Source organism: Anomaloglossus baeobatrachus, chromosome 6 (genome assembly GCF_048569485.1).
Source record: "Anomaloglossus baeobatrachus isolate aAnoBae1 chromosome 6, aAnoBae1.hap1, whole genome shotgun sequence".
NCBI classification, from domain to species: Eukaryota; Metazoa; Chordata; class Amphibia; order Anura; family Aromobatidae; genus Anomaloglossus; species Anomaloglossus baeobatrachus.
This window is the reverse complement of record NC_134358.1, coordinates 482,220,417-482,234,273: the sequence shown is the minus strand read 5'-3', so window position 1 is coordinate 482,234,273 and position 13,857 is coordinate 482,220,417. Positions and strand designations below refer to the sequence as shown.

Here is a 13,857-nt window from a genome sequence, read left to right as displayed (position 1 = left end):
TGAGAAGGGAGAAGTGAGTTAAAAAAGGGGATTTCTGAGATCAGATATAAAATAGTGAAATTAGGAATTACCAAAAATAACAAAAGAACAAATATCTGATACAGTTGCCCTCAAAAGTTTACATATCCCAGCAGATTTTTTCCTTTCTTAAGGTACCGTCACACATAACGAGTTCGCTAGCAAGATCGCAGCTGAGTCACGGTTTCTGTGACGCAGTAGCGATCCCGTTAGCGATCTTGTTATGTGTGACACCTACCAGCGATCAGGCCCTTGCTGTAAGATCTCTAAACGTTGCAGAATGGTCCAGGAAATTTTCTTGTGTGTTTGACACTGTGTGACAGGGTCACAGTGACTGCTGAGATCGTTATACAGGTCGCTACTGCGTCCTGTATTGTTCCTGCATCGCTGATAAGATCTGACTGTGTGACATCTCACCAGCGACCTCCCAGCGACTTACCTGCGATCCCTATCAGGTCGCATCGTTTTCGGGATCGCTGGTAAGTCGTTGTGTGTGACTGGACCTTTAGCCTTTTTTCAGAGAATATGAATGATAATACAAAAACATTTTTTTCCCTCATGGTTAGTGTTTGGGTGAAGCCATTTATTGTCAAACTACTGTGTTTTCTCTTTTTAAATCATAATGACAACCAAAAACATCCAAATGACCCTGATCAAAAGTTCACATCACCTGGTGATTTTGGCCTGACAACATGCACAGAAGTTGACACAAATGGGTTTGAAAGTCTAATAAAGGTAACATCCTCACCTGTGACCTGTTTGCGTGTAATCAGTGTGCATAAAAGCTGAGTGAGTTTCTGGGATCCAGACAGACTCTTAGGCTGGGGCCACACAAGGATTACTACGATCCCCTCGCATGACACTCGGCTTACGCTGGCAGTACAGCAGAGCCGAGTGTCATGCTAGTGTCCCTGCGACTAAGGTCCAACTGTGCGAGCGGACCTCAGTTGCGGGGGGTGGGCCGATGCTGAGGAGGGGCAGGCCAGCGCTGCGGAGGGGAGGGAGAGATTTATCTCAATCTCTCCTCCATAGCCGGCTACTGCCATTCTCGCACTGCACTCATGGTACACCGATGTACCGTGAGTGCAGTGCAATTTTTCTCTCACCCCATATACTTGAATGGGTGCGAGAGAAAGAGTCTCGCATTACAGTTGCAGCATGCTGCGATTGTTTTCTCGGTCCGATTGGGGCTGAGAAAGTAATCGCTCATGTGTGCTGACACACAGGCTAATATTGGTCCAAGTGGAATGCAATGTTTTATCGCACTCCACTTGCACCGTTTTTCTCGCCGTGTGTCTTTGGCCTTACAGCTTTCATCCAGCCACTGACGTTTCTGGATTGTGAGTCATGGGGAAAGCAAAAGAATTGTCAACGGATCTACAGGAAAAGATAGTTGAACTGTATAAAACAGTGCTCCCCACTAGTTTTTGTTTATGGTGCTTTGTTGATGACATGCTCCCCTCTCATGAGCAGCTAATCACTTGTCTTAGCAATCTTATTCTATACATGACTGAGGCCTGTGATTAGTTGCAGTGGTCATCTGATGAGCAGTACATCAACTTTGCAGCAAAATTAGCAAATACCGGGTGGAAATCCTGTAGCATTGAAGCTACAAATTGAAAAATAGCAAAAACAGTGATGATAACCTTTCAGCCCCTATCACACATTATTCATTGCTTAAGTACCTAGAATCCTGAATAAAACTTGCTGTAAAATAACATTTTTTTTTAAAGTAAATATAGTATTTGCTATTTCCATCACTTTGTGTAGGGCATACCATTGTTATAATATTCTAACTGTAAAGAGCTGATTCTTATCCTGATGTCCCAATTGCCTTTTCTTCACATTTGGAATGTCTCTTGGACCTTTGTAAAGTCCTTTAAATAAAAAAAAATCAGCCTTTTTATAATACTGTTAAGATAAATGGCATATACATGCTACTGCATTTTGTCTTCAATTTAGTTCAGACATTCCGATCATGAAGAGGAAAGTGAAATCTTTAGGCTTCAGATTATATAAAAAACTAGACTAGGGGGCTAAGCAAGGAATGGCATGTTCATTGCCCTAACCCTTAGCAAAGCTGCAAAGAGGTATACATGGGTTTAATGGAATTTCCACAGAATAGGCACTGTGTGACAGCTGTAGTGTTAATGGAGCAGTGCAAAGCATCATCATTGAGGGGTAAGTATGGTAAAATTTAGAAAATGAGATGGGAGCACTGTAAGGAATGGTGCCAAGGACTAGAGATGAGTGGTTCCGTCAAGGCTCAGTTTGCCAGCAGCAAAGAAGCCTAGCTCCACAGGCTTGAGCTTGACCCGAACCCCGGATCAAGTTACTGATTGGCAGCTTGAGTCTCCGCCCACATACAGCCCGCCATAAGCAGATCACTTCCAGGTTATACTTTTTCAAACTTTTTTTTTGTTGCACACTATAAGTGATCACGGTGTTTTTACCCCCAGTGTGCGACGTTCAAACACTGGAAGTGGCTCATTCAGAGCTGAGTACCAAGTGTACCTGAGCACAGCTTTGCTCACATGAGTTTTGTTCACATGTAAAGCATTCGAACCTTGAACCTTGATTTTTAAATTTGGTGTTTAGTTCGAAAACCAAACCTCAAGTTCGCTCATGTCTACCAAGGACCAGAGAGTCAAACTCAAAATACCAGGCCAGGAAAATAATCTGAGGATCAATTCAAGAGTAAAGTCGGGAACAAAACTGAGGTCAGAATCATCATCAGGTCTTGAGACATAAGCAATGCACAAGGATCAAAAGCCTGGAAAGTATGAAAATCAAAGACGAGGCAAGACTTGACAGGAGAAGTCATGGTTGTCTTATCAACTAAACATCATATGGGATCCACAGCAGCTGAGAAATGGGCTAAAAGAGCAGAGAGCAAATGCCAAAAGTCAGATGAAGGGGAGGACAGTGCCTCAGATTGTCCAATCTAAAAACTTAGGCGGGCTTTGCATGCTGCGACATCGGTAACAATGTGTTACCGATGCTGCAGCGATAGTCCCGCCCCCGTCGCACGTGCAATATCTAGTGAAAGCTGCCGTAGCGATTATTATCGCTACGGCAGTTTCACACGCTCATACCTGCCGTGCGACGTCCCTCTGGCCGGCGACCCGCCTCCTTCCTAAGGGGGCGGGTCGTGCGGTGTCACAGCGACGTCACACGGCAGGCGGCCAATTGAAGTGGAGGGGCGGAGATGAGCAGGATGTAAACATCCCGCCCACCTCCGTCCTTCTCATTGCAGCCGGCGGCAGGTAAGGTGAAGTTCCTCGCTCCTGCGGCTTTACACACAGCGATGTGTGCTGCCGCAGGAACGAGGAACAACATCGTACCTGTCGCTGCACCGGCATTATGGAAATGTCGGAGGCTGCAGCGATGATACGATAACGACGCTTTTGCGCTCGTTCATCGTATCAAAAAGGATTTGCACATTGCGATATCGACTGCAACGCCGGATGTGCGTCACTTTCGATTTGACCCCATCGACATCGCACGTGCAATGTCGCAACGTGCAAAGCCGCCCTTAGAAGTCAGACCAAGGGGAGAAACGTGCATCATGTTGCCCACCCTAATAGCCCAACAAGGCCATCAGCAGGAGTCATTGGGATCATGTAATGTGAGTAAACTCAGCTTTGGCATTCTGACTTACTTGTAAAAAGTTCTCAATTTAATTTAGAAGAAAAATAGGGTCAAAATATGTTTATATATTTTCTGTATTTACAGAATTTTCTAAAATACATTTTTTTTAATTTCTCCAGGGCGCATTTATTTATAACAAAATAATTTACGGGGAAAAAAAACCTTAAATAAATATCGTAGATAATTCATCCAGCCTTGTTATGTAGATATAAACAAACAAACTTCATGTGCAGAATTAAATTTTAAAAAAATGTTCTTTGCTTAGCTTATAATCAAGCTCTTTCAGAACGCCGAAACACATACTTAAATGACATTAAAAAAAAAATTGTTTTCGAGCAACAGTGAACTTTTTACCACAGTTCATTGCAAAGCTGATTGCTTGGCTGCGCAGTGAAAAAAGGTCACATATGATCAAAGCAATTCTCTAAAAATTGTTAATGTTTGTTATAAACCAAAACTGGAAAACTAGAGATTAAATAATCAGCAGGCCTAAAACAAAGGCTTTTATTGTTTTCATTAGGTTTTGACCACAAGTACTTGGGTGCAGCACCTGGGGTATGTTATAGGGCAGGAGAAACATGCCTGGAGACTTAATAAGTGTTTTAATGATCAGTTAGAGGGCAGATTGTTATAAAGCTCCATTGCACAACATATTTCATTGCATCAATTACAACTCAATTTGCTGCTCTCTGAATTCAGCGCTGAGAATTTTGAAACTGAATGACTGAACGATCATTGAAATGGAAAGACAAATTGCAGTTTAAGGGAGGTGGGGGAGGGAGAGAGTTTGTGTCTTATCTTTATGCTATCAATCTGGTAAAGAAATAAATACAATATAAAAGTAATTATTTGCCAACCAGTTATGATATCAGTTGGTTATTAAATACATTTAGTAATATCTTTTAGCTTTTCAGGGGCACAAATGCTTCAAAGAGGTGTCAGAATTTAGAAAAAGGTCAGCTTTTTACAGAAATAGTGCCAGCCTCACCCATGTGCTCTAATTAGTATTGTAGTTTATCACCATGCTCTTTACACTAGAAGTCCCAGAAATTTCAAGCTCCCCCCTGAAGTCCCGAAAGAGGGTCAAATGACATACAATAAACTGAATAGAACTAACTAGAAACTAAATGGCTAAACTCAATGGAAAACAACAACCTCCTGTGGTGCGACAGTAATGGCCTTAATTACAGAACAAAAGACGGTGATTATAGGATGGTAGCTAAAATCCTTCAAGTCATTCCATCCGTCTCTGGGTTCCAAAAGTAGAAATGTTAAATGACTCCTCTCTGAGACTTCTAGTGTTAAAGGGAGCCTGTCACCGTGTAAAATACTAGCTACCTGCAGACATCAGGCTAATCTGCAAGTAAATAGTATTACAATGCTGCCTAATGAAAGTGTGGCTACCAGGAGAATATGAATGTATTTTCTCCCGTCAGCTGCCAACTTTCAGTCACAGGAGCGTGTGCAAAGCAGATACAGTCACTGCTCACAGCACTCCCTATTCTGTTACTGACTTCTGTAACTTCACATTGGCACTAAAATGTCAATTTAAGTGTCAATGTTTGCTTACAGTATAGTGAGCAATGCTGTGAGTGGTGACTGTAGCTGCTGCTATGACTGAAAGCTGGCAGTGTCAGGGAAGAAATAAGTTAATTTTCAGTGAGGCAGTGAGACAGCTTTGCAATGCTATTAACTTGAACATTAAAGCTATATCTGTAGGTAAAAAGTATTTTCTAAGGTGAAAGGTTCCCTTTAAACACATGGAATCTGCAGAATCAGAGAGAGCCCATGGATAAGACATATTTTTCTATATATGCTACCTTCACACAAAGGCACAGATCTACTATTCCCCTCTAATATATAAACATCATAAACTTTGACTAGACAGTCTGAAAATTTATCACCAGGCATTCAGATGCCAGAGAACCAGTAACAACCTTTTTCTGCTGATCCACAAACAGAGTTGACCCTTGGGACCTGCAATTATTTAAATTGTCAGCACAAAATGTCTCTATAGCCCAAGCACGGCACCTTGTAGTGGATATATTGCTATTTAAAATCGTAATTTTACTGTCCAATTTGTTTTTAATAAATTGTTCTTTATTCAAGGATGTTAATAAGATGCCCGAGGCACCTTTGGCCTAGCCAAAAAGTTCAGAGCACCTTGCCACCTACTTGTTCTGCATCTGTGAGGGTGGGTGACTCGGGGTGGTAGTTGTAAGCAAGGCGATCCCTCCTATAGTTCACACCTCTGCAATACCCACAGAGCAAGGGAGGCTATCATGTTTGGTGGACTTGACTGGGTTCAAGGAGTGGTGCCATGTGGGTCATAATTTTGAAGCTGCTACATGTCACTGTTGGCTGAGGTGACTCAGATCCCTCCAGCAGTGAAAGCAAACATGGAGGCAAACAGTTCTTTTTCTGGTTAACTTTTAGTTCAACAGTTCTGACTTTATAGTTGAGACAGTGGGCACATCCTCTTAGTTCAATTTTAACACACTTTAGATTCACAGCATCAAAGCCTTTCATCCTGGGAAAAACATCATCTATACTTGTTTCATTAGAAAGCACATCATTGACCATATGTTTAACTCCTATCGGACTCCCTTCTTTTCACCTTGGTTCTGTAGGCTCCACCAGGAATGCAGTGACTATGGCTGAGGATATCATCCGGTAAGTCCTGTCCGAGCCCCGGTAACTCTCACCAATATGAACAAGTGGGGGATAGAGGGTTGCCCACAGTTATAGCAAAGGGTCTTACACTCATTGGTACCTCCAAAGGTTCCAAGTACAGTGGTGGCCTACTGGGATGGCCATTATCTTAACATACTTTTCCTTCATTCAACCTGGCCATAGCCCCTCAGACATTATAGGTCCATACTCCTCCACCCAGCCCAGCATCACAGTCTTGCACATCAGAGTCATTAAGTTCCCGTCGGCTTGGCGTCCCACCCACTGGAATTTGTATATGACCTTCGACCAGAGTGCACAAATTATTCAGCTTATCTAATATCCATTACTATATTGACCTGCAAGCAAAGGACTCCCCTAAGCGTCCTCCAGTATACCTTTCTGTGGTAGAAGTCGCCCACTCCTGCCACAAACCGGCTTGAGCTGCCACCTGTATGTCTATCTGGCTGCTTCTTTAGGATTCACGCTGCCTCACTGTCTGTAGACTACTTTTTGGGATAATTTGCACCATTAACTACAGTCCAAGCTATTGAGTATGATCTAATCACTAGTCAGTCCCTAAATAACTACCTAAAATTGAGTCAGCCTGTTCCTTGTCACTTACTCTGTAGAATAGACCTGGCTCAACCACCTAAGTTAGGTGCTCTGGAGAAAAATGACAGATCCTATATACATGTACTCCGGCACACTAGTGAAAACATGAAAAAAAGAGTCCAGTATGGTGCTCAAAAAAATTATTTTATTTTTTGTGTGTTCATATACTGTCCAACGTTTCAACCCTGTGGGGGTTTTCTTCAAGGACTATGTACAACAAGAATGACATTCAAATTAGCATGCAAAGCGGATCAGGTAAGTACAGTAATTCTAGCGTCCACATATAGCGTCCACATATCACTGTGGCGGTATTTGATCTAATGTCAAATGTTCGGTATCACACCTTATCAATTGTGAAATGTGGTGGAGATGAGGTCCAAGACCGTCTTAAATGGCAAAATTGGAAGGACTACAAGGTCTAGATGAAAACCATGTGAAGCTACCTGTATAGGTCCGTGTTCAATTATGCATGCAAATGAGATTCAAGCCAGCCAAAAGGAGAATCCACAAGAATCATATGGTACTGGCTCCCTAGTGGGCATAGCATGAGACTTAATTGCCATGTAAATGAGACTCAAATCAGCCTTGAGGTGAATCCACAAAGGTTATATGGTGCTGGCTCCCTATTAGGCATTACATGAAAATTCACTATATGTGGAGCTGGCCAAAGGCTCTATGCAGATGGAGGACCTGTGGAGGAGCGTCAGGAGACAGTTTGGTTGTTTTTACATACTGGATTTGCGCCCTGGGGACATGTTGGATCCAAGGTGCACCCGTGTCCTTTATAGCTGTGCAAGCTAACCTGGTGCCACTTTCCCAACGATGCACTCTGGTGTATTTGTCAGTCCTCCCTGGCGTGAGGCACTTGGAGGTCTTTCTGGTGTCTGGGTCCTGCTGCAGTCCGCTTTGACTATTTAAGGGAATTTCTCCTGGTGCCCTCTTTGCTGCTGATGCCTCAGATGTTAGTGATGGCAGATGAGTCCTGGAAACCCACCCGCCTGGCAGAGTTAACAGATGGCTTGAAGTTCTGGTCTGTTCTGGGATCTGCACCCAGTGCATGCAAAGTACAGTGAGCCCTGGATGTCCACCCCACAGGATCCCTCTGTCCTTGGAGCTTGCTCTCTCGCTCTCCAGCTACTTTTTAACTCTGAGTGGCTGAGTTCTACTCAGGTCTTTGCGGATTCTTTGCTTCTTTCACTGTGTCTCAAGAGTCTGTTGTCTGTCTTGACACCTTTACTTTACTGCCACACACTTCTCACTCCTCTCCTCTCTACTCCTTCCTCTCTCACGCCTACCAACTAACTAACTCCGCTGTTTACCCAGGTCACTCTCTTCTCCCCCAGGTCTGGTCCCTCCCTTTCCAGTTGGCTGCCTGTTAGCTCACAGTGCCCAGCCCTGTCACCTGGCTCTAAGGGGGGTCTCCCACCCTGGTTGTGAGTGTAAATGTCCTGGTGTGCTAGTGTGTGCGTGTAGTGACTGGCACAGTAATGCAGGACCCGAGCTGTTACCATGTTGTTACCTTGTTTTTGTGACACCTGGTTACTGCAGGGGCGTCACATATACATCTTGCTTGATTTACAACTCTGGCTTTACAGGTGCTAGAGAAAGAAGCTAGCTTGTAAGGTGCACCAAATCACTTGGCTTTGCTAAAAGGTGCACAAAGTACCTCATCTTCATTTGCATATTTTCGGATTAAGAATGACTTCTGGAGAATACAATAATGGATTTTCCTAACAGTGTTCAGCTCTGGGTTTGAATAGTCAGTTTGTGCAGACAGATTCCCTTAAAGCAACAAATCTCTGCAATAAAACTGAACATACCATCTCTTTCTGTATATGAGAGACACAACAGAGCAAGGATAACACCATCAACTTCCATCTGGTTAAAAGGCTTTTAGATGTGTTTAGTCATATAAATGATGATAAAACTGATGCATGTAATAATCCAATTAATTTTTTTCTGAACTCAGCCTTCGATCACCCTACCCAAGTTCACCATTTTTCAGATTCTTCCGTGGAGCAATCTTTGGCTCTGCAAAAGCTTTTTTTAAACCACTGCTTCTCATGGTGTTTAAGGATTTTTGACTATTACCAGCAAAAAAATCACTGTTTAGCTAGTGACTTACATTTAGGTGATGTGTTTTTTGTCCACAAAAAGCCCACCGTGAAAAACATTGCAAAACGTCCTCCATAGTCCACAGTGGTGCAACAATGTAATGTTCTGCAAAGGATCAACTTCTTTTGTTGTATCACAGTTACTTTTTTGTAGGAATAGGAATAACAAATGTTTTCATCTTACCGACAATGACTGTTGGCAATGCTTCCGTCCATCCTTGCTTTACTGCAATAAAATGGAGAATGAAAAGATAATTAGCAAGTGTCAGAACAATGAATCACTAATATTATTGATAGCTAGGTAACAACACAGTGAAAAAATGATCTGTAAGGGATACAACACTATCTACATATTTTTGTGTAAAACATAAATAAATTACTAAATAAATAACTAAATAAATCACCATAACATGCTGTAGTCTTGGAGGTGTTTTTATTTACATAGTGTGAGCCTGTGGCAGGCAAACCATGTATTTCTAAGCTGGTTAAGATAAAAAAAATTCCAAAAAATCTGAGTTTCCTCATAAGAATATAAACGTTGCTGAGGCATCTGATAAGATTCTTTGTTGACAATAAAAAGAGACATTTGCATTCTGTAGTGCTAAGATATGTAAACAATGAATATGGGAATATAAACATGCATTACTGCTATAAAAAACATGTGCGAAAGGCTGGTGATAAGTCTTTGGCTTTGTGATCTTTTTTTGTTTCTATGGTAATGAATGTTACATCGCATGAAAGCCTTTTGTGTCTAATATATGATTTCAAAATTTTGTGCTTGTTGCTTAGGCCGGGACCACACAGGGTTATGTGCGATCCTCGCATGACACTTGGCTCACGCTGGCAGCACAGCGGGAGCCGAGTGTCATGTGAGGGTCATTGCAACTGTGGTCCAATCGTGCGATTAGACCACAGCTGCGGTGCACGGGCCGGCGCTGCAGAGGGGAGGACTAGTGCTGCGTAGAGGAGGGAGGTATTTAGCTCCCTCTCTCTTCAGTATCCAGCTATTGCGATTCCCGCACTGCTCTCAGATTCCCGCACTGCTCTCACGTTACACCAGTGTAACGCGAGAGCAGTGCGATGTTTTTCTCACCCCATAGACTTTCATGGGTGCGAGTGAAACAGGCTTGCATTACACTCGCAGCATGCTGCAACTGTTTTCTCGGTCTGATTAGGGCTGAGAAAATAATCGCTCATGGGAGCTGCCCCATGAAATAATAATGGTCCAAGTGGATTGCGATTTTATCGCATTCCACTCACTCCGTATTACTCGCCATGTGTCTTAGACCTTATGGCAACAGTGTTCTATACACGCAGGAAAACAAAACGGAGGAGTCTAATGCGATATTCACAGCAACCAAAAGCAGAGGAGTGATAAAAATCTTGTTTCTGAAAGGAAATTCCGCAAAGGATATTCTTGGTGATATGTCGCAGACATTGGGGGATCAATGTCGCTCATATTCCACAGTTAAGAACTGGTTTGCCAAATTTAAAACAGGCCAGTTCAGCACCAATGATGACAAATGTCCTTGACGACCGAGAGTAGTTGTTATTCCGGAGATCGTCGATGCTGTGATGACCTTATACTGGAGAATCCACAAAATTCACCTAAAGCAATAGCAGACATCATGGGGATTTCTCGTGAACATGTTTGTGTCATTATCCATGAACATTTGGACATGAGGAAGCTATCTGCAAAGTGAGTCCCCAAATGTTTGATAACAGATTAGAGAAGCATGCAAGTGAAAACCTCCCAGTCTATTTGTCAGCATTTCCGGACTTATAAAGAACTTCCTGGATGGATTGGTCACTATGGATGAGACCTGGATTTATTTGTATGACCATGAAAACAAGGAGCAGTCAAAAGAGTAAAGGCCCAGTGGTTCTCCTCATCCAAAGAAGTTCAGGGTGCAAAAATTAGCCACTAAGGTGATGGTGTCTGTGTTCTGGGATAAGGAGGTCGTGCTGCTTGTGGACTACCTTCAAAAGGGTTCCACCATCAATGCAAGGTATTGCATTGAACTTTTTGACCAATTGAAGGCATCTCTGAAGGCCAAAAGGCATGGCAAGCTGTCCAAGGGAATCTTGTTCCTGCAAGACAATGCCTCTGCTCACAGTGCACAAGCGACCACGGCAAAACTGACAGAGTTGGGCTTCCAGCTTGTTGACCACCCACCTTATTCACCAGATCTAGCTCCCTCCAACTACCATCTGTTTCTAAACCTGAAGAAACACCTCGAGGGTATCAAATTTCACACCATTTCTGATGCCATGGCTGCTACGGATGCCTGGTTTGAGGCACAACCGAAATCCTTCTTTTTGCTAAGCTTACAGAACTTAGAGTATGTGGAATAAATGTAAAGCTTCATTATCCTCTCTCATTTATTTCTGGGTAAAGCCAAAGACATCAGCAGCCCCTCATAAAAATTTAGATAATTAACACAAAAAATGGCCAGTTTTACGTGAGCCCAATAGCCAAGGCCAAGGCGACCTCTTAATGTTGGGACCCTATCAAACACTAATGCCTCTACCAAAGATTCTTTGTTGTGAATAATTTTTTATATATATATATATATATATATTATTTATATATATATATATATATATATATATATATATATATATATATATATATATATATAAATATTATTTTTTTTTTTTTTTTTTTTAAATGATGGGATGATTGGTAGTGGGACCTACCATACCCTCTCCCTCCAATATGGGTTTTACTGTTGATAATTGCTGAGCTGAGATAAAGCCACTGACTTTGTTACTGGGGCATAAAAGATCTACTGATAAGGCAGATAGGAATGGATGAGAGTATCAAAAATGACATGTACATTTTCTGAGAAACGTCTGACCCACTGTGTTTTTGAGACTTCTATGTAGATAAGGAAGTCTGCATGCTAAATTTAGTTTGCTCCAAGATGGAAAATTAATCATTTTGTGTTATTTGCTGGAAAACCATAAATCTACTGTGCTTTGTCATTTTTTGTGCCAATTGAGCTCTAATGCAAGATCCCAACAAAAGTTTTCAACCAATTTGAGTAATATTTTCAGATATGTGCTACTTCTTTCTGAGGCTAAATGCGTTACAGTTAGCAAATTGGTTTAACACATAAAACGTCTTATTTTATAGTCTGGATAATGGTTGTTTTACAGTTTTACAAAATCAAACTGTGACTATGAAATACACTTTGTGCTCAGATTACAAAACCGGGCCAGATCCCCGTGATTTCCTGTCCTGGGCTAACTGCATGAAAAGTCTCTATGAAGCAGTCAGCTCATAGGTATATTTCAGCACAAAGCATGTTTCCAACACATGCGAAACCGGACTAATGCGGGCTTCACACGGTACGGTCTATCGTGCGATTGCACGAGCAATCGTACCCGCCCCCGTCGTTTGTGCTTCACAGGCAAATCGGTGCCCGTGTCGCACAAAGTGGTCAAACCGCCGTCACACGTACTTACCTGCTGAGCGACCTCGCTGTGGGCGGCGAACATCCTCTTCCTGAAGGGGGAGGGATATTTGGCGTCACAGCGACGTCACACAGCCGCCGGCCAATAGAGGCGGAGGGGCGGAGGAAATGAGCAGGACGTAAGCATCCCGTCCACCTCCTTCCTTCCGCATAGCCGGCGGGTGCCGCGAGACGCAGGTAAGCTGTGTTCATCGTTCCCGGGGTGTCACACAGAGCAACGTGTGCTGCCCCTGGAATGATGAACAACCTGCGCAAATAAGATTAAACAATTTTTTTAAAATGTGCGACGAGTACACGATCCACGATTTATAACCGATTTGGAGTCACACGTAGGTGTCACATGAGACGACATCGTGAACGATGCCGGATGTGCGTCACGAAAACCATGACCCCGACGACACATCGCACGATAGATCGTCTCGTGTGATGCCCGCATAAGATTCATAGGCAGTAAGAAACTTGCCTTATATTTCCTTCTTCAAAACTAATCTGCAAAGCGTAGAACAGTGTCTTGTAGCGATGTAATGCTGTTCATGCTCCACCTAACACACAATACAGCAGAACAATGTAATATAAAATGCACTGGTGTCACAAAGCTCTGATGTGCTATGATGAATTGTACGATTTACATTTAATTTGATACTCAAAGATTAACAGAGTGTTGCTGGTTTAATTGGTTTTGCCCCTAGTTGTCAAGATAAACTACTGTTGGAAACAGATGCTAACAATGCCGGCAGGACAGAACGGAAGACATCACATAAGCCATCATAAAATTGCAATATTCTGTTCATGAGACATTTAAATCAAATAAGGGCAAGATACAAAATCAGCACTTAGAAAATAAAGAGTATACACACATTATATAATAGTATGGTTAGTAAGGCTGTATCCACACAATATAATTTTAAATTTCCTCAATTTATAAATAATCTGGTTTTTATGTAAGGCTATGTTTCTATTACACTTAACCCTGAGGTCACTTTCTCCATCAGGGCTTACGTCTCATGCCCCAGAATACAGGATTTGGGCATTTGCATTGGTGGTGACATTTCTGTAATGATTCAGACAAAGTCACTGTGTACCCTGTCGGACAGCATTTTAAGCTGTATCCACCTATTGAAGGCAGGCTCTAAGACACTGTCATTTTGGTACCCGCCTTGGTATAACTGCATATGATAACCCATATGTACACCAGTCTACACAATCCTGAGTTAATTTCAGATTGCAGATTTGTTAACATCTTGATGTGAGGTTTTAAAATTTTAGGCGGTAAGAGACTATAAGGGAGTGTGCCCAATTGGGATGATCTG

The 13,857-nt window shown here is 42.4% G+C and overlaps 1 protein-coding gene across 3 annotated transcripts in view; it reads right to left on the bottom strand.

Annotated features, from left to right (window-relative positions):
• HDAC9 (histone deacetylase 9) overlaps positions 1 to 13,857 on the bottom strand; it is a 980,770-nt gene that overhangs the window by 507,421 nt on the left and 459,492 nt on the right. For all 3 annotated transcript variants that reach the window (XM_075315376.1, XM_075315378.1, XM_075315377.1), the window contains one exon: positions 9,253 to 9,294. In XM_075315376.1, coding sequence (XP_075171491.1) covers positions 9,253 to 9,294 — 42 coding nt within the window. The remainder of the gene's footprint in view (positions 1 to 9,252; positions 9,295 to 13,857) is intronic.